Raw genomic sequence first — 22,253 nt, forward strand, 5'->3', positions numbered from 1 at the left:
GGTAATCACAGCACAGAAACACAAAAGCTTCAGGCATGCTATACATGCTGTTTCCATAAGAGGTCCCTTTCCATAAACAGCACTCAGCCAAAAGGAATGATTGAAAAAGTGATGCTATACAAGGGACATGCAATGCAATAAACCTCAGCGAGGCCACATCACCCATTAACACCCCAGAATAGTGATTTCTCCAGATGTCCTATGATAATTAAACTCAGATCATTCTTCACATCACCACACATGACCTTTGGGGCAAAAATGAGTAAAGAGATAATCAGGAGACAAATCTACCAGATGGTAAGATCAGTGGAGAAAGGTGTGGAAGTACGGACACAATCTGGGCTGCTACACACATGCAGAGCAGCAAATCATAGCAGAGAGGTGTGTGGCAATAAGCTCGGGTCTGAGTGCAGCAGAGTCATGCTAGGGTAGCACTGCACTCCAGCCAACTCTACAACTGCCTAGCACACAAAAAGCTAATTAGCCTGTGTCTGCACCATACCTCGTTAATCTTCAGGTCCTGGAGTACAGTTGCGTGGGCCTGGAAGGGATGTCTAGGTGCTCCATCATGTTTTCAGTTCCAGGTGTCTAGATGAGTACTCACCATTTTGGCTGGTCTTTCTTCATGTTGCACTGATTCTTGTTTTGTTTGTTTCAACTCTTCTCTCAATAACTTCACCCCAGCTTCAGTTCCTATCATCTCCTTTTATTCTCTTCTCACATACCCTGTACATATAGTCCTCTTCCGTCAGTGTCGTCATCCCCCGTCCCTGGTCTTTACAAACAAACCAGCTAACAAAAATGTGGGAACTGACTCAACATTGGCTAACATCATATTGCGATATGAAAAGAGTATCAAATGTACAAATGTTGACTACAGAAAATGAAAAAAAAACAACAACAACAAAAACACAACCTCCCCCCTCCCCATATTCCATTTCCATGGCAGGTAGCACAAGAAGTGCTAGCATTAAACTGCAGGAAAGTTTATTTAAGTCAGTGATAAGGAAAAACTTTATGGCAGTAAAGATTGTTGAACACTGGACTAGCTTGTACAAGGTGACTCTAGAACCTCGGTTGTAGAGGCTAGAGAAACTCTAGTCATGAATGATATAGGCGTTCTTGATTGTGCATGAGGGCAGGATGGTGCCCGAGTTAATCTCTAAAGATCTTTTCCAGATGTCTTTTCTAGGATCCTATGAAAATTAAGAAACATTAGGAAGATGCAAAACAACTGTTGTACATCTTCACTGCATAACTCTCACGAAACAATTTCTTGTAACATACAACACTCCACAGTAACTCTAATACATCTATACATATCTATAACATGATTTACAACACAAAGACTACAGGAAAAACAATTAATTTACTATTCCAGGAAATGGTTGACTATAAATACGTAATATTTCATATCTGCTATTATTGTTCAAAGAGGAAAATTAATGTTGCCCTCTATTTGAAGTGGAAATGCGTTTTTAATATATTATAATGCAGATATTTCATAAAGAAAATAAGCTAGCAATAATTTTCCAAAGAATCCACCATACATACTGGAAATTAGGCAAATAAGAATCCACATTTTCATTTAACTGAGTTCTCCTACTATGAAGACTGCCACCATGAATTATTTTCATTCCATCCAGTTTCTTATTTTTCAGCGTCTGAGATGCCTTTTTCATCACAGCAGAAGAATAATTTTTCACAGAACAAGTAAAACATTTACTAAAAGCTTATACCAAATTGTTCCCTTCCCCTCTGCTGAGGAAGCAGAGGAAATGGGCATACTTGGTGATCTCTATACATCTTCACTGTAAGAATTTTTAATTGTCCCAGGTAGAAGAAATTAGAGGCTTCATGTCTTCTTGTTCACAACTCAGGTCACTTTCAAGAAGCCATACTCCAGCCTCAGACATTAGGCAAAGCATCAGCAGTGGTAGGAAACACACTATATCACCAGTTTAATGGGAAGCTGGGTTTGTTTGGTTTACAATTCCATTAAAATTACTACAGAGAAGGCTATTACAAGTTAAAGAGTCCACTTGAGCAGCACCACAGTATGCCTTATTTTATGATGAACTAATTGCTCTCCAGACTATCATGGCACATATAGTGTGTTTCATCTGTTCCTGAACAAGACTGTAAATTTCTAGGATCAAGGACTTATTTGTACCAAAACTCAGGACAGACTAATGCTGCCATTCAATACATCAACAGTGGTGCTTGCCCCTTGCAGGACTTCTGCCTAGCCAGTGTAAGAAAGATTATAAGCTTTACTGATTTTCAGTGTAACTGAAGAGCTGAATATAAGACACTGCCAGAGACACTTGCCATTAACCAAAATAGCAACTAAAGCATTGATGTTTATGTTCTGTACCAACATAAACAGAGGCAGATTTACAGTATAAGACCAGGCTTTTCTTTAATGAGATTGAGATAACTTTTGTCGTTGTTGTTTTTTAAAAATTATTTTTCCCCAGGGAGGCAGAGGAGAAGGGAGAATAAATAAAGGTCACAAACTACCTCTCATTTAGTGCAAGCTAGCTATTGATACCAGAAATCCTAAGCAACATAACACTTAATAACACCAACGTGTTTCTATCTATGAGTCTAAAGGTCTCAATGAATTACATATTATGCTGGTGTATAAATCCACAGAAAGGTCAGACATTCCCTCATGTAGTTTTTCTTAAATGAAGTCATAAGGACTTTGTATAGCTACCAGGAACTTCTGCATTCTCCACATAATATCTATTCCTGTTACTGACTTTAAGCTATCAGGAATTTGTTGTGGATGAACAGACAACTAACACAAAACTTCATTGAAAAATATCTGATCTAGGTGAAAATATATTGGAATAAGATATTTTATCTGGTCAACAGCTGCTCATGAAGGACGTATGTGGTCACTGAGATCCCTTATCCTTTCCACACGAACAGCTAAGTTTCCTTTGGCATATTTCTGTCACCAGGTATACCTCTGAGAAACAAAACATGGAGCTCCAGAGGTCTACGGAGCACTGCTGAGCTGCTGTTCCTCTTCATTACTCCAGTAGCCACAACCTGGAAAGTTGTAGCACAAAACAAAATGCAAAAAAAAACCCCAAACCAACAAAAAAAACACCAAAACAAGAGAGAAAAGAAAAGCACGTGCATTTGTGTGTGTTTGAAAAAGAAGATGATGGCAGCATTATTATGAGAAAGCATTAAAGGTTATCAGTTTGACATTGCATATGCTCTTTAGCATACACAGCTCAATTAACACAGCTTGAGTATTTCTGGTTGTCGTGAGGGATTTCAACTACCCTGATATTTGCTGGGAGGACTACTCAGCCAGCCATCCTCAGTCCAGGAGGTTCCTCCAGTGCGTTGATGATAACTTTCTGATGCAAATGGTGGATGAGCCAACTAGGAGAGGAGCGTTGCTGGATCTTATCCTCACTAACAAGGAGGGTCTGGTTGAAGAGGTGAAGGTTGAGGGCAGCCTTGGTTGTAGTGACCATGAGATGGTAGAGTTCAGGATCTCATGTGGCAGGAACAGAATAGCTAGCAGAATCACAACCCTGGACTTCAGGAGGGCCAACTTTGGCCTTTTCAAGCAATTGCTAGGGGAAATCCCATGGGACAGGGTACTAGAAGGTAAGGGGGCTCAAGATAGTTGGTTAGCATTCAAGGACTGCTTCTTCCGAGCTCAAGATCAGAGCATCCCAACAAGTAGGAAGTCAAGGAAGGTTATCAGGAGACCTGCATGGTTAAACAGGGAACTGCTGGGCAAACTCAAGTGGAAGAAGAGGGTGTACAGATCATGGAAGGAGGGGCTGGCCACTTGGGAGGAATATAAGTCTGTTGTCAGAGGATGTAGGGAGGCAACTAGGAAAGCTAAGGCCTCCTTGGAATTAAACCTTGCAAGAGAGGTCAAGGACAACAGAAAGGGCTTCTTCAAATACATTGCAGGTAAAGCCAACACTAGAGGCAATGTAGGCCCACTGATGAATGAGATGGGGGCCCTGGAGACAGAGGATAAAAAGAAGGCGGAGTTACTGAATGCCTTCTTTGCCTCTGTCTATACTGCTGGAGGCTGTCCTGAGGAGCCCCAGACCCCTGCGGCCCCAGAAGAAGTCCAGATAGAGGAGGAATCTGTCTTGGTAGATGAGGGCTGGGTCAGGGACCAATTAAGCAATCTGGACGTCCATAAATCCATGGGCCCTGATGGGATGCACCCGCGGGTGCTGAGGGAGCTGGCGGAAGTCATTGCTAGGCCACTCTCCATCATCTTTGCTAAGTCGTGGGCAACGGGAGAGGTGCCTGAGGACTGGAGGAAAGCGAATGTCACTCCAGTCTTCAAAAAGGGCAAGAAGGAGGACCCGGGTAACTATAGACCGGTCAGCCTCACCTCCATCCCTGGAAAGGTGATGGAACAACTTGTTCTTGGTGCTGTCTCTAGGCACATCAAGGACAGGGGGATCATTAGGGGCACTCAGCATGGCTTCACCAAGGGAAAGTCATGCTTAACCAACTTGATAGCCTTTTATGAGGACGTAACCCGGTGGATAGATGATGGTAAAGCTGTGGATGTGGTCTATCTCGATTTCAGTAAGGCGTTTGACACGGTCTCCCACAGCATCCTCGCAGCTAAACTGAGGAAGTGTGCTCTGGATGATCGGGTAGTGAGGTGGATTGTGAACTGGCTGAAGGAAAGAAGCCAGAGAGTGGTGGTCAATGGGACAGAGTCCAGTTGGAGGCCTGTGTCTAGCGGAGTCCCTCCAGGGTCGGTACTGGGACCAGTACTATTCAATATATTCATTAATGACTTGGATGAGGGAATAGAGTGCACTGTCAGCAAGTTCGCTCATGACACAAAACTGGGAGGAGTGGCTGACACAACGGAAGGCTGCGCAGCCATTCAGAGAGACCTGGACAGGCTGGAGAGTTGGGCGGGGAGAAATTTAATGAAATATAACAAGGGCAAGTGTAGAGTCCTGCATCTGGGCAAGAACAACCCCATGTACCAGTACAAGTTGGGGACAGACCTGTTGGAGAGCAGCGTAGGGGAAAGGGACCTGGGGGTCCTAGTGGACGGCAGGATGACCATGAGCCAGCAGTGTGCCCTTGTGGCCAAGAAGGCCAATGGCATCCTGGGGTGTATTAGAAGGGGTGTGGTTAGCAGGTCAAGAGAGGTTCTCCTCCCCCTCTACTCTGCCCTGCTGAGGCCGCATCTGGAATATTGTGTCCAGTTCTGGGCCCCTCAGTTCAAGAAGGACAGGGAACTGCTAGAGAGAGTCCAGCGCAGAGCCACGAAGATGATTAAGGGAGTGGAACATCTCCCTTATGAGGAGAGGCTGAGGGAGCTGGGTCTCTTTAGCTTAGAGAAGAGGAGACTGAGGGGTGACCTCATTAATGTTTATAAATATGTAAAGGGCAAGTGTCATGAGGATGGAGCCAGGCTCTTCTCAGTGACATCCCTTGACAGGACAAGGGGCAATGGGTGCAAGCTGGAACACAGGAGGTTCCACATAAATATGAGGAAAAACTTCTTTACGGTGAGGGTGACCGAACACTGGAACAGGCTGCCCAGAGAGGTTGTGGAGTCTCCTTCTCTGGAGACATTCAAAACCCGCCTGGACGCGTTCCTGTGTGATATGGTCTAGGTAATCCTGCTCCGGCAGGGGGATTGGACTAGATGATCTTTCGAGGTCCCTTCCAATCCCTAACATTCTGTGATTCTGTGATTCATAGCAGAGGGGAATTTTGGACAGTCTCTTGATGATTCTTCTTTAGGGAGTTTCAGTCTGTGTTTTCATACTGAAACAATTCCTTTGTTTCTTCAGCAGCTCTTTTCCAGCTGTCTTCACTCCTTCCCCATGCGGGCAGAACCACATTTGAATGCCAGGAATCTTTCCGGTTTTGCTGTGTTTTCTATTTTTTCCTACTCTTTCTCAATCCCTTGTTTAAGTCTCTAGCTTTTTGACAGCATGTCTGAGCTTTGCTGATATTTTAAACCAGTTGTGGATTAAACAGAGCATGAAAAGGACATCAGCCCCCGCTTTTATCTCCTATTCTGCTTCTGTAGTGTTGGCAAAAATTCCCAGCACAGTGATATGCCTTCCCTCTCCTTGATCCAATTCCCTCACTGCGTTCCAGACTTTGCCTGTTGGCTCTCTGAATATCTACAGCCTGCAGGGGGATTCCTAAAGCAGGAGACCTTCACAGCACTGTGCACAACCAGCGATGCAAGCCCCTGTCCCCGGGAGCCCACTGCAGGGCAGAGGGAAGGCAGCACCGTTCCCTCTCTCCTCCTGTTACATTTGGGCTGTTTTCATCCCTGCTTTGAATTTTGATTCTTTAAAAACAAACAAAACCAAACCCCCAGCCTTTGAATGCAGTTTTGGAATTTCAGGTATGTTGACTGCGGTCAGCTTAGCAGTGCACACCCAGAGAAGCGCTCTGACCCCAGGGGCTCTTTGGACAATTAGGCACAGATGCAACTGTTTGTAAGATTGTAGTTGTGGAATTACATTTTTCCTCAGAGTTATTTGCAGATAAAGCATCAAAAAAATTCAATGCAGAAGTCATTTTCAGCAGTTTGACTTTTTTCTCCCATAAATTTGACATGTTTAATTTCTAATTTTCACAACCTCATTTCGTTTACTTCTAAAGTCACTCCTGTTGTTTACCTCCACAATATACCCAGTGTGGGTGCGTGGCAATTATGAGTAGTGCTCTAGAACATATTTTCATAATAAGGTAATGTAGACAATTAGGAAACAAGCTCATGAGGTTTGGCAAAGACAATGCTAAGTCCTGTGCCTTCCTTTCTGATTCAGTGTGAAATGCTGCCTCTTACCATGGGAAAGTAACAACTTTTTGACTGCTGTTTCTCACACTAGCATTAATTTTGGCCACAAAGCACATTTGCTACCTGGCACAAAATAAGGAGAAAGGATAAAAGGAAAAAATGAGAAAAAGGAAAAGGAGAAAGCTGTTTCTTTGATCAAGAAGAGCTAGGGATCTGGAAAATAAAAATATATTATAAAGACCAATGACATATAATGTCTCTAAAGGGCACGATTCTTTTATTGATTTTCTGGATATTCTGTTTCAAGGTGAATAGACCCACATTATCATTTTTGTCACAAAACTTTCCACAGAAATTAGAATAATGTAAGTGAAAGACAGTGCTGTTACCATACTTGCAAAATTGTTACTGAAGAGCTTGCCAAGGCCTCTGGTTTTGTTTTTTCGGTTAGTACTGCCACTTTTTTGTCTAATTCCCTAAGGAAACAAGGTTTATACAACTGTATAGGCTTCTCCCTGCCTCAGCTTCCCTTCCCCAAGCCCCTTAGTAAGTTTGTAACTGGTTGGCCCATTTCAACCAAATTTGGACAAGGGAGGGAGATCTCCACTGCTGTCTTCAAACCTCAGAATTCAGAAGCAGTTCCCAGGTCCGAGGTCCATACATGCCCTTCAACCTCATCCACTCCCATTATACACTAGCAAGGACAGAAGAAATCAATGGTTCAGACATATTCTTTTTTTCTGCCAAATCAGTGACTATAGAGTTTACTTTTAGTACTGCTTTTTATTTAGTAATGGCAAAGTTCATTCATTCCTGCTTTTCTACTTTTTTAATCAAGTCTTTTACATTCCAGGCTAACAAGAAACACCATTTTTTAAAAAACGCTAATACACTTCATCACGTTGCTCCCAGGGTCATTATTGCATGACATCACTTTGAGCCAGTACGTAACTCTCATGCTACATAGTTTTTTCTAGAATCCAGTCTGAATACTCAGCAACTTTTGTGTAGACACCCGGCTGCCTGGGGCGAGCACACCCTTCGCCCCAGCTGGTGATGCCCACCAGATACCACACCTCCTCGTGCTTGCACGACAGCGGCCCTCCTGAATCTCCCTGGGTCACAGGAGAAAAAGAGAGCACGCAAGGAAGAGCTCTCATCAGCATTTCTCTCTCAAAGAAAGCCTTGATTAAAATCAGCATCATTCAGCGTTAACACCAGCATAACTGCCTAGATTTCAATCACTTTTGCTTAAGGCTAATTAACAGACTACTGAAGCAGGTTTTCTGTTTGTCTAGTAAATTGACTTCTAAATACTTTCCAGTCATTGCAAATAATTTCCACTTCCCATGAAGGTTCAAAACTACAGGTCTTTTTTTTTTTTTTTAATTTATCTACATACACCAATTTAAAACCCAATGAAGACTACATGTGCAAGTGAGAAAAACAGTAAATTTGCCATTTTTTTTCTCTTATGACCTTGGTTTTAATACGCAAAGCTCAGTTCTCTACGTGGCTTATCTTGCTTGAGTGACTCTGTTCCCTTCAGAATAAAACACCTCTCTGTTTTCTTTTCCTATTCCTAACTGATCTTTCTGAACATAAGGTACTTTAGTGTAGCTGTTTTGAGTTCTTGAGACAATAGCAAGTGTGTTATTTTTATAAAACAGCATCTCCATGTTCTGGTACACTGTATCAGATAAAGAAAGCTTAATTAGCATAGAGGAAATTTTACTTCCCAGCTCCAAGTATTTTTATTCCTAATTCTCAATACTGATCATAGTAACAGTAACATTTTAACATACAAATGTCAACTGTTAAATCTTAAAGCAAAAATACTATATTCGGTAGAGAATTTAATCTTACTAATCAGACTATTTTCTTCTCACATAATTAACTCAGAATATTTAAATTAATGGAAGTGCATGAGTTTACACTCGAGCAGAGAATTTGGCTCATTGAACTCACGCTGCTGTGACATTTTCAATTCTAATAATGAACAGACCAGTCTGCTCAAGTTGTCTTTAGCCTTCCATTCCCCATGCGTTTTAATGGCATTGCTAGCACCCCCCTTCTGGTTCATACACAGTGGATGTTTTAAAATAAACTTTCATGTACTTTATTTCATGTCAAGAAATAAAAGCATCACATAGGAAATCTGATTCTATTGGAGAAATGCTTTTAGATACTATACTTGCTCTCTTTGGATTTCTGATACTCTGAAGGAATACTGTTTTATTCCCTAACTGGATAAGATATACTTATATATATACACACTCTGAGTTTCTTATCCATGGAATCTATCCCTAAAGATTTTAATGTCACAGAAGAAATGTCTTATATATACCTTGACTTTCTTCACGTGCAAAAGTGACAAGTTAATCAACAGCTCTATTGATAACCATATTTTTTCTAATGGCAATTAAAATTAATTACAGTATTCAATTATATATTTGAACAAATGGTTGGAATATATGACTATATACTGCTTCTTTTCATTACCTTACAAGCGTCCCTTCCACCTTCATCATAGCCAGCACAGATCACTTTGTCACTTATCCTGCGCTTCCGGTACCTTGCCTGGCATTCCTCTGTTGACATGAGGGGAACAGTAGCCTTCTGAAGAATATCTTCTACACGACCTATGTATTAAGTGGTATGAACAGAGAAATGTTTGCTTCTAGCAAAATAAAAGTTAAAATTAAACTCTAGAAATCCCCATACAGTGATATAACAAAATTGGAGGCCACTGCTTTTATAGTGTTAGATGTTCATCACACTGATTTTGCTTTTTTTGTGTTAGTAAATAACGTGAATTGTGTGCTAATTTGAATGTTTTTATTATGCTGTTTTACGTCTCATGACTGGACAAGCTTCAAAACTCCCTTGTGATTTGCAATGAATCCTCACATGAGTATGGCTTTCAGGACCCTGGGCCTTGGAACCTGTCCTCCCATTAAGAGTATTGCTTTCTGTTATTAACAATTATTTCTTAATAATGTGTTACAATAGGTTTGGAATAACCTAGATGCCAAATCTGTGCTACTCCATGCCCTAGTAGTTTACAGGAAGGAGAAATTTGAACATAGAGTAAATAAGAGTATTTGAGAGCAGCCCTTTCTTAGAAATTAATAGAAGAAATTAGCTTATACAATATCTGCCTCAACTTGTTAGATTTCACATTGAACTCTAACCTTCAAATAGGAAGGTGTATAAAGGAAAGGAAACTGTTTTAATAGGTGTGTGTATATATATACATACACATAAATATTATACATATAAAAATATCAATAAATACATGTAAAACCAGACTTTGGTAATTAACAGCTATTTGGCCTACCTCTATATAAAATCAGAGGAGTTCAAATCCCATCTACTATCAAAACACAAAAGTCATTGGCATTGTTTACAACCAACCTTCAGAATCATAAAAACAACAAACTCCAATCTCCGATTTCTAAAGTCATATGAATACAATCACGTGGAAAAAAAAAAACAAACCATGTGTTTTGTGCAGACTGTAATTCAAAACCTCACAGTTCAGTGATAAATCAGTTGGCTTTTTTCATCTGGAGGCACAAAAAGGAGCATGCATTCCAGATATATACAGGGTTTTGCCAGTAGATTAAGCTAGAATCTAAGGAAAAGTATTTGATGGCTGTACAGGATATATTTAAGGTTCCATTCTTACGTATTTCAAATTATTGAATCAAACATTTTATAAAATCTAATTTTTGTGTCAGAGCATAGAGTTATTTAATGATAATTGCATACATCTTTCATATATGTTTTACAATGTCTTAATAGAAGTACATTCTAATTAAGAGTTATATTACAGTGCTGGACAGATATCAATAATGGTAGCCAAGAACACAGTAGAATTTTCTTTTAAAACCAAAGGAGTTTTCTTTTTTTTATTAAAAAAAAAGGAAAAAAGGGAGGGAGTGTTGTTTTTTTTCACCACATGAATTTTGGAAATACAAGAACTCACTATTTAAATACTTATCTGTACCTTTTTCTTTTCTGTAACCCCATCCAGTTACCCAACAGTCAGTGTAAAGTACGTTAGTGTCTTCTTTTGATGGCAGGCAAATAGGTAGTTGAAGATCTAAAATATGATTAAAAATATTAGTTTGACCAGCAGAGACAACTGCAACATTAAGGTTTTGTGGGCACCTACACGACCCCTGATGATAGCCTCCATGTTATGCTTTGTCTCTTACACTATATATCCTTCCAGTCACATAAATAAAAGCCACCCATTTTCTTTTTAAAGCCAACAGGATGAGATTCTCCTCAAACCCAAGTAACTGCATATTAAAGGAAGCCAGCCCAGGTGTCATGCACTGCCATACCAATGCCAGCCCTGTGTCATCCTGCACATTTTCAGAATTCCTCTGAAATACACTACATACCAGTAAAATTCATAGGCTTAGCAAGTTTCATTAAAGCAATGTCATATCCAGTCTGTGCGTATTTATACTGAGGGTGAACAATAATCTCTTCCACCTTGAAGAAGGGCGTATCCTCATTTATTTCTGATTGTTTTAAAATACCAGCATAAACACGCCAAATGTTGGGATTCTCAAGACTGAGGGAAAAAGACAAACAGTCAGTCTGTGGCAAAAGATTTGCACTGATTTAGAGTTTGTGTGCAGATGCCATCATCTTCTGTTACTCCTGCATGTACAGTGAACAGCACTGAGGTCATTCTTTCCATTTTTTTTTATTTTCACACTCTCAAAACTAAAAAAGGTTCATTTTGTCCATTCTCTCCACTTCTACTTCTTTCTGTTCCTTTCCCTATTCATATTTTCATCCCCCATCAGTTTTCTGTCTTCTTTATGTTCAGACTCTCATTGTCCTGATCCTTCTTCATCCTCTTTCCCCTTCTGCCTTTTCTCTTTTTCTCTTCTATTTTTTTTTTTTTAATTTTCAAGGGCCTAATGCAAGCCCTGAAGTAGTAAACAAGATTCTTTCCATTCATTCCAACACAAAAGCTTTTCTAGTAATGAAAATAAACTCAAGTACAGTCTATTCTGACACTTATTTTTTAGGAAAATGACCCTAGCCACGTAAATACAGATTAGAAAGTGTAATATCATAGACCTATACAAAACGTTCCACTTAATCTTTATGATTTCAACTTTACGTTAAGTTTACAGGATATTTCATTGTGATATTCTACCATTAGGGCAACCTAGAAGTTTTGGTACATGCAAGGAAGAAGATGCGAAACTTGTCTTAAATAAACTTCCCAAAAGTTTTGAAGATTTTATATATGAATTCATAAATATCAGGCTTAATAATTTCCGATTAACAAAGTCTATTTTTTTAATTTTTATTTTGCAAGCATATCTTCTCCCTTTGCCTTTTATAATACTGGTAACTTCTACACTAGATAGCTAGTAGAAAATGATATTTTTTTTTTCTAGAGAGTGTTTTTAGAGAGTTTAACCACTTTTATAAAGTTTGCCACTGTAGGCAAAATATTGGTAATACTATTCCACGCGGAAATAATAATGGGTAACATACTACATTGCGTGAGTAAAAATGCCTGATTTTGGACCATGTTGCTGGGTCAACATCCTCCTCTTTGAAGCATTTTATCTGTTACCTGTCCCTTTTCTCCCACCAGACTGCATTATAGCCTGACACTTTTCGCTCTGTAAATGACAGGATAACCTGCTTTACAGGTTATTTAACAATTTAACAAAGGAAATTAATCATCTGCATGACAATTAAATCAGCTCTTCACAACACAAGTGATTTCATGACCCAAATCTGATGGTAATTTGATTAACAATACAGACTATATGCATCAGTGCAAACTAACAATGTCTTCGATATCGGCTGCTTTAAATTTTGTTCTTACAGCTGAAATCTGCATTAAAAATAGGGTATTAATTGACTGAGTGATATAATTTGGAAAAAAAGCTGTTAAAGGAAAACCAGGACAATCGGGATGTTTCACTTCATGCAGAGATAGGTAGCTCAGGTACCAGAAGCAGCATAACTGGACCCCCACAGAGATTTACTTTGTGTCCTGGTCAAACAAGTTAACTTGCTGAGCACCCTGCTGCTGAAGCTATCAGATTAGTACCATTTCTTAAGCGCCACAGAGAAATCTCTGAGATAAGTCATTTGAAGTTTATGAAATGGAATAACCTAGCAACAGATTTTCTTTGATAGATAATATGATATTACAGTAAGAAAAATCTTATAACGCACGCTAATGTCTAAGTTTCTGTAGATATCTGGTGTCTGCTCAAGAATTTCATCTTCTAGATGCAATAAAATAATTTAGCATCAGTAGTACAACACTATGTTACAAAGGGACAAAATATGGAGTTCCAGTTACATTAAGGATATGAATAATCTACCTTAGAAGTTCACCTTTTGGTTACATTAAAACAATGCGTTTTACTCTAGTCCTCATTTTTATTTTTCTGAAATGTAGATCTCTCAACTCATCTCACATGCTGGATGAAATTTTTTGTTTTATTTGTACATTTACATTTAGGCCTCACCTCATGACGCAGTGAGCAGCTGTAAGAATCCAGTGGTTGCTGATGATAGAGCCCCCGCAGTGGTGTCTCTGACGAGACAACTTCACGTGCAAGCTGACTTGCCATGGCCATTCACCAGGGGAAGAGTCTGTCCCTCCAACGATCCTAATAGTTCTTGCAGAATGCTGCATACACACTATAGAAACAATTTTAAAACTGTGCTTAAAGATAATTTGTGCTCACCAATGAAAAATGAAGATGAGACTTCTGCTGATCCTTGAATAGGGACTGATCTAGTGCAAAGAAGGTGATGATACACGATACATTCTAATCCCTTTATGATTTATGATCATAAAGTCTATTAAAACCAAATTCACAGTGCTACTGTTGGTGTTTACAATGTGCAGACCTGGTCGACTTCACTTTTTCAGAACACTTTAACTTCACAAGGCGTCCCACTGAGACAATGCAACTAAACCAATGCAACCAATTAAAAAAAAAAAAAAAAAAGAAGAGGTTTTGGCTTCCAGTACTGAAATCAGTTAAGCACTGTCTCTTTTACATTAAAGAAGTTTTACTTACCAGTACTGGCTTTTTTTTTACATAATCTTAGTGAGTATCCAGAAATCCTTCCTGGCCCATGTACTATTTCCACTGGAGATCCATTCGAGGACATTCTTAGGTGACACTCACACTTTCTGCCAATGAATTAGTGCAAAGATTGAGTTTGTACTTTTTTTAGGCAGAACACATACATTACTCCCTCACCAAGTCTGTGGAATTATTATTTCAGCAATCTTTGAACATTTTAAAAAATATATCTCACCTTTCCTCATTGCATGAATCTTGGAGGGGAAAGTAGGTAAAAAATTGGCAGCGGATCACATCTGTGCAAACGTGCTGACAGGCTCTGTGTCCTTTAGTATAAGTGACATTGAGTTCCTCTCCCAAAAAATTCATATGCATGTAAGTGCGAGAATTGCAGGCTGTAAGAATGAGTGCATTCCAAGCATCAGAAAGTCTATTAATTCGATTAATTCAAAATTACTTTTTTTATTGTAATTTATTGTTTACCAGGAAAGGATCTTCTGCAGTTTAGGAGACCAAAGCCTGATACAGCATTTTCTCGTGATGTAAGTGCCTCCGGTATACCACTTGTTGATGTCTTCAGAAGGCAAAGATTTCTAAAATGAAAAATTTTTTACAATAATTAAATTAGTTCTCACATCCTAAAATTGATTGTTTAGGTACTGGTGAGGGAAGGTTCTTTCTTAAATGTGTTTTTTCTCCCAAGTCTATTATCTGTAAAATTATTTCATACGAAAATGCATTCACCAAGTTCCATAGTTCACACTAAATTCAGGGGGCTTTTGTAGTTTTGCGAAGTGGCACATGACTGCACTACTAACGGTTGTACAGTATTTATACATACATAGAAGAGGTGACTGTAGATGATATATGCCATCTCAGATTTGCTTCTCCCTGAAATTCCTTTGAAACTTTATTCTGTTTTGTGTGGATTGTAGATTTTTAACTATTCTCACTACTAAGTATGAAAGAAGGAAGCTCAATAGAAACATTTTTAAACCTGTTAACTTTATCAAAAACCTTTTCAAGTAAATAATAACTGCTAAGAAAGCAGATGACACCTTTGATAATTTCATAAAACTCAGCTTTAAGTCATTAAAGCAATCTGGAGGCCCACTGTCTCTTTGATGTGTATCACACTCTTCAGATTAACACCAGATATGCAGCTGCAATACAAAACCCCTGATCACACTGGAGAACAAATGAAATGTCCACAGGAAATTATGAACTTACGAATACAAAACACAAAAAGCTGTTCTTTACTGAAAATAGCCTTTTAACAAAAATTTCCCTAAGTATAAGAAAATAGTGGTTAAAAAACATTGTGTGCTTTTTTAAAAAAAATTTACTTAGAGAATTAAAGTTAGTTGTCGTATTCACCTTTGAGATTCTATTTGCCATTCCCTGGTAAAGAATGTAAAGAACAAACACTTTGGAAAATATGTACAAATAGTTTGGCAGACAGAGATATCGGGAGTGAAAAAACTTGTAATATTTATTCCTGAAAATTCTTGATCTTCAAAAGTGTCCATTTGACAATCTGTATAAGACAAGAACAAAATATCAAAATTCCAAAGATTTTATTATGTCATCAGAACATTAAGGTTTACAGATCATTAATTTCTATCCTTATTCACATTTTCCTTCCTTTGTGACTGATAAGCTGGAAAGATAACACCACACTTTAACCCAAAACTATTTCTCAAGAACATTTTTGAGTGTGTAAACTCATGGAGAGGACTACTGAGCCAGGATAAGGTTCGTATAGAGAAGAATAGAAATGACGTGTTAGAATTCAGATTTGCTAATCTAATAGGGAAGGTTTTAATTTAGGAACAGTGTAGATCAGTGCACAAATGCACAGTTAGGAATCAATCATGGTAATCTAGGCAAAGCCTAAAATAATTAAGGTAATGGGTATATCTAAGAGGATCACGGGAAGACTAGAAGAAAAATAATGAGATGATCCTCTTAACACTTTATAAAATGCTATTTGAAAAGTAGGCAGAAGAAGCAGGAGTAATGCACAGTCGGCCCTCTGACACAACCAAAATAACGTAACAGAAGCTTGGCAGGGTAATTCACACAACCAGACTATGGATATAGAAGTTACAGGAAGTACTAGGATGTTTAGAAAGAGAAGAATGAGTTGCCTTTTCCAAAGATATACTTGAAGTCCTAGTTAAAATCCCAGTGCCACAATAAAAAGAGGAAAAAAGGAAGCCCCAGCATGGAGGATGTTTCTTGAAACTATCAAGCTGTAAAGACAGTAAAAACAGTGAAATGATTCAAAACACAGGACTTGGTGGCAGCAGACCACTTCAGCTGTTAAGACAGTAGAGCAGCCAAATCAATACTACCCAATGAGTTATAGAAACATACTGGTAACATCTTACTACAGAAAGAGAAAAACAGTAACAGGGAGAGGTTGAGCTTAATGTGACTCCTGTTAATGCAATGAGGTTTTCAAAAAACATAAGCATGAAAGGACAACAATACTGGACAGTAATAACACAATAAGAACAGGAAAAACAAAAAAAAAAACAAAAAAAAACCCAAGAGACCAGAAAATAAGGGTCATTTAACTCTGACAATTAATAGGTAAGATCCCAAGTTAAGGGATCAGGGTTCAGGAGAATGGATAGTTTCTAAAGGAAATTGTATTTAAAGTACAAATGTGGATCTGGAAGTTTAGGGAAGGTAACCCATGATCTCAATGATCATGTTCAGTGATCGTTCAATATTCAATGACCCCAAGGAAGGTACTTTGCAAAGGGTAGAAATACAGACATATTGCTGTGGATGTGTAATAGCATGTGTGTATAAGGACAAAATCAGAAAGGCAAAGGCACAAAATGGAAGGCCAAATAGGAAGGAAAAAACTTGAAAGAAAAATACGCAGTACCATTCAATTAGCATTAAGAAAGGAGCTCAGGTTCTGCTCAGGGGAGAAGGAAAGCTGATGGCAAAGGACACAAGAAAGGCTAGAGAACTACTTTTCTTTTTTCTTCTCCTTTTTTCTTCATGAAAACAAACTGCAGTTAGATGATCAACAACACTAGCGTTACTGAGCAGAGGGAAGAGGGCATGGTAGAACAGGAAACTGAGAAATCCCGTAATATTGATTATTTCAGTGATCTTGGAATCTGACTGAAGCAACCTCAAAGTTTCTTGGTACAATTTAGCATTTGGTGTTCACAGAGGGTTGCTGTGATTCCAATAGCTCTGAAAGGGGAAGCATCTATTTTTAAAATGATGACACTGGAACATACACAATATAGGACTAGTCAGCCTAAATACAGTCAGAAAAAAATTAGAACAAATATTCACAGAATCACAGAATCACAGAATGTTAGGGATTGGAAGGGACCTCGAAAGATCATCTAGTCCAATCCCCCTGCTGGAGCAGGATTGCCTAGACCATATCACACAGGAACGCGTCCAGGCGGGTTTTGAATGTCTCCAATGTCTCCATTCAAATAAATCTATTTCAGATATTTACAAGACAACAAGACAGAAGGCGGTACTGAGATTTTATAACTACATTCAATAAATCTCTGTTTGGACAGGTATAAATGATCTGTCTTGGATTAGGACAGATGATAACCACCTTAGATGACCTCTTGATCCAATAGTACTGTCTAGGCTTCTATGATTCTATGATTTATTCCTTCTCTCTCTCTCTTCTTGCCTTTCTTGCAAGACACAGAAAGCAAGGAAAGACAGGTAGGAACAAGACTGACCTTCCTATGCTTTCAGAAATTCTGATTTAATTTGTGATGGATCATTACTGCCATGTCATCACTGTCATAAACCATGTGTGTCTTTGATAAAGTCTCACATGGCTTTTGATTTTTTTTTAAAATCATATTGTTTGCGCATATGTAACAGTCCCCAATCCTTCTCAAAGTCTGTGAGGAGGACCTTCCTGAATACTATGATTTTTCTTCTAACCATGAATATCTGTCTTTCCAGTATATCTTAATGCAAGAGTTTGGGAAAAACAAAATCTTCCCTCCATTCTCTCTCATACACATAGTGATGGAATAGCTAAATTGTTTTCTTTTCATCACAAAACTTTTTCTTCCTTTTTTTATTATTCATACTTCATTTTTAAGTGTCTTCATTGTTAAGATCTGAACAAAACTACTTTTTCAATAGTTTCCAAAGATTATTCCTACAGTAGGACTAGCAGAGTCTGAAGAAAACATATCGATATAGAAAAAAAAGATGCAGAGTCCCTACAAAATGTGATTTCTATGGGAAAACTAGATTATCTGTGAGCTAAAATAAGGCTATATGGAAGCAGAACATCATCATCACCATTAAGGGAAAATACTACACAGTAAGAAAAGGTGGAGGTAGATTTTTAAAAAGAAAAGAAAAAAGAAAAAAGTGAAAGATGTTTCAAATGAGAATAAGAAGGTATAACACACACAGTTTGATCTTGCACTCTTTAGAGTTTTGCCTGAGTAATGATTGCAGGAACAAGCACAAACACGGCTTTCATCACAGATCACCCGCAAAACACAGAATATATCCCTTCATATTAGCCAGTTGCATTAGAAAGCTGCAGGTATTCATTAAAAATTTCTAAGTGTATACACAGTATACAAACAGAATTTAGAAAGCTTTCTATTACTCCTGATCTTTGACTTTGATGGGATTTTATCTTTCATTTTTGTATCCACAGTACAAAGATAACACGCAATTTCATCAAGCTAATCTCATGAAAGAATTCTTCAGATCTTCAAAGTAGGCAACTGTTTTTGTAAGACAAATGATAAAATGAAAAATTAAGATATGAACGTCCTTTGTGCCTGAGAGCACTAACTATATTTGCAAGAATAAGTTTATATTAGAATTATTTTACATAATGAAACATTTATATGTCAGAGATGATAGACCGCGCTTTGTCATCCATAACCCTTAAAACTAAACTCAATCAGAGATTTTAAATAGTTACCTATTTCAGAAAGCTGGCATGGCTTTAAAGAGAATCCAGACACAACCTCATCAAGCACCTTTATGTTGGTTGGAGTTCCTACACTGGTATGTTTCGAGAAGCATTTTTTACTGAGTGACAAAGAATAAAGAAAGTGGTAAGACAACAGGACATCTTCCTTGGTCTACACCATCCTCCTGGTCCCATAATTCCTACCATGATGCATGTTCTGGCCATGGGCCAGAGCAATCTCCAGTCTCCAGAACAATCTTCAAATGAGGAACAGAGCTAGATGAACAATGTTTAACTTGTAAAATTGAGCAGGTTAACAGCTCAAAAACAGACCCGATAAAAATGAAAGAACTTTTCTGGCTGCTCTGATGATGTTATTTTCAGAGCAATAAGCAGAGCAAGGTTTAACAGAGCAATAATGCTGCACACCTACCAATATACTTTGCATTTCAATATCTTCAGAGGATTTTAATTTTTTTCAGTGCTATGATGATCAAGTTTATCTTTCTCACTGATGGACAAATGAAAGCTAATCTACTACAGACATTTTCCTATCTGTAAGTTTGAATAAACATTGCAAGGATGACAAGTCAAGGAAAAATTATTTCCTTGAATAAATTCTTGCACCTTAGACTGCTCTGAGATTTACTCTACTAAAGCACAGCGCTGTCCAAGGAAAGGGATCAAACCTGTATTTACCGAAAATTTGCATTGTGAAATGTTTCTGATGCATATGTAAAAAATTGGCAATGCTTGTTATTGGTACATCTCTTTTGGCACTGTTGATAGTTGTCAGCCATAGTAACATCATAAATTTTCCCTTCCATATCCAGTCCTACGTGGACATCTGGGCTGCAAGCTGTGAAAAAAAAGAAAGACCAAGTTCTGAAAACGTGCTTCTATTCTTTTCTCCACCCTGCACCCCAAACTGCCCAAAAGATAGCAGTTCGTATGACACAGCCCATATAATCCAGATTGCATATCCCATGTTCGTGTAACTTACATCATATTTCATACATGCTTCTAGTAACAAAATCAGAAGAGTAGGTACAGTATAGTATTGCATGGCAGAGAAAAAAAACTGGCAGGCTTTGACAGTGCCTCTGCCTACAGGAAATAAGAGATCTAACCACTATGGCTGAGACCATGATGACATTAACCAAAGCAAGAACTCAGGATTAATACTAAAATATACTTTCCCATTTCCAAATTCATAGAGCAGTTTAAAAGGCAAATTCTGTCCTCATAAGCAACAGACATCTCTCATTTGAGTCAGAAGATTTAATTTACACTCCACAGAGGGAGAACTGGGGCTGTGGGGTTTGAAATAGTTTTCCCCCATGCAGGTTTTGCCTCATGGTCAGTGGGGGTCTCTTCACAGAACACAAGTCAGCCAACCATTTGTGGGGTTTTTAAACATATATGGGTAGATTTTCATTGCAGTTACGTTAGTCTGATTCTAGAGTAACTCCAGTGATATCAATTAGTCTATATAGTGTAAAGAATAACATTCCACTGAAATCTATTTTGCTGGGCCAAAGCTACTCAGAAATATAAATGCAAGAGCACATTGGCAGGAAAGGGCTTTTAAAAGTCAAACAAAAGCAAGTACGACCGATTTGTCAATAGCTGGAATGGAGAATTTGCATAAAATAAGACCCATTTAGCCCTGGCATATTGAGGTGCTATACCAATAATACTAAAGAATTAGCCTGACATCCGTAAGACACTATTTAGCCTCAAAGTCAGGAAGTAAATACATATATTCTTGCTTATTCTGTTTTTCTGCAGTACCATGCTATGCTTAAAGCTTACCTCCTCTTAATGACATCATTATGATGGCACAAGTTCAAAATGTATTTAAAACAGCACATTTGATAGGCTTTAAATATGCCTGCTGATAACTCATAGGTATGGCATGCTGACATTAAGACTGTGCACAGCGCACACACACGCTAAAAGATGGAGCTGCTAACAAATTACACAGAATCATGAAGGTAGCAACATCACTTTGTGACTATGCACTTCTGCTTTGCTGGGCATCTGCTCTACAAAGTTCTAAAGCAGGGTCACACATGCTGTATAAGCAGCTTGTTGGAGTGGAATTGTAGTAGTAAATTAATCTTTAGAACTGGAGCTACCAGTTAAAGCACGTGCTCCCATCTGCCTCTAGCAAATGAAACAGTGACTGCAGGAGGATAATTTCCCTGTTACCTCGTCTGGGGAGCCTCAGTGGTGGATAGTTGAGGCTCAAGGGTGAAACCAGTGGCAGATTTTGTAAGCTGTGTTTGAAAGAGATCTGGCAAAGAACATACAAATCCCTGCTTGGGTGCTTCCCTGATTCTATTCCTGTTTTCGAAATGCTAATTTTCTAACATCTGCTACATGATACAGAGCATAAAATGCATGCGTGCGAATAACCATATCTTACCACTAATTTGGATGTTGCACTGTTTTAAGGAATGTCCTGAGATAGCTCCTTCCATATCCACTTTTGGCAGCATTTCTGTATCACTGTCTTTTAAGTAGCAGGAAAACCTGTGTTTTAAAATGCAGCAATTCACAGCTTTTGCAGCACAACATAGACTTTCATAATTGTTTCTCAGGTGAAATGCAGGCTGTCCAATACCTGTCAACATTAAAATTTAGACAAGTGCAATTTGGACAAAGGGTAGAGCTTCACCTGCTTTGTTGGCACTGGTGGCAGATGAGATTACTCATGTGTGAGCTCCAAGAGCTCTCATTAAAGTGAGAAGCAGAGCCCAGGGTTTGGAGGCCAGAAATGAACCAGGCATAGAGAGGGAAGACAACCTCATCCTCTCAGGCTACTGAAGTTCTTAACTGTAAGAAAAATATGCTAAAGAGATATGGTGGGGGACAGTAGAAGTGACCATTGGAGATGTGAAATTGTTCACATTGTCCCTCAACAATAAAGATGTGTCACAGAGGAGAGAGCGCACATTCAGTTCTGTTTCCTTGAAGGGGTTGGTATGTGAGTATGAAAGATTGGGCTTTGTTAAATTTAATCTTTCTAATTTAAGCAAATACTCTTTTAGATCACCAGTTTTGAAGATACATGACATTGCTTTCCATGGCAACCCTGTTGCTTTCCCTGTGTGCCTGTGTTCTGTCAAAATGTTACTGAATTTCTAAAATTATCAGAGGAGACTAGCAAAAGCCACACAAATATGAACATTTTACCTTTTTGCAGGATCTTTAGTCCATGTCGCTGGCAAATAGGTGAAGAGCAGACAGGTAGGATGGTAAGTACACACTACTTGGCAGTAATTGGCACTTGGTGTAAAAACCGTAGTGAGGTCTCCTCCTTGGAAGTATGTATTTTCATAGATCTGAGTCACACATTCTGGTATGGAATAACAAAATGTGTAAATTATTAGAGACG

The 22,253-nt window shown here is 38.6% G+C and overlaps 1 protein-coding gene across 1 annotated transcript in view; it reads right to left on the minus strand.

Annotated features, from left to right (window-relative positions):
- LOC137665279 (coagulation factor XI-like) overlaps positions 1-22,253 on the minus strand; it is a 69,319-nt gene that overhangs the window by 44,254 nt on the left and 2,812 nt on the right. Inside the window, 12 exon segments of the mRNA XM_068404151.1 lie at positions 9,299-9,438; positions 10,809-10,904; positions 11,212-11,387; positions 13,327-13,501; positions 13,888-14,003; positions 14,132-14,291; positions 14,380-14,489; positions 15,274-15,433; positions 18,860-18,969; positions 19,550-19,709; positions 21,282-21,388; positions 22,052-22,214. Of these exon segments, the coding sequence (XP_068260252.1) occupies positions 9,299-9,438; positions 10,809-10,904; positions 11,212-11,387; positions 13,327-13,501; positions 13,888-14,003; positions 14,132-14,291; positions 14,380-14,489; positions 15,274-15,433; positions 18,860-18,969; positions 19,550-19,709; positions 21,282-21,388; positions 22,052-22,214 (1,673 nt within the window).

The sequence above is a fragment of the Nyctibius grandis genome, chromosome 6 (assembly GCF_013368605.1).
Source record: "Nyctibius grandis isolate bNycGra1 chromosome 6, bNycGra1.pri, whole genome shotgun sequence".
Classification (NCBI taxonomy): Eukaryota; Metazoa; Chordata; class Aves; order Nyctibiiformes; family Nyctibiidae; genus Nyctibius; species Nyctibius grandis.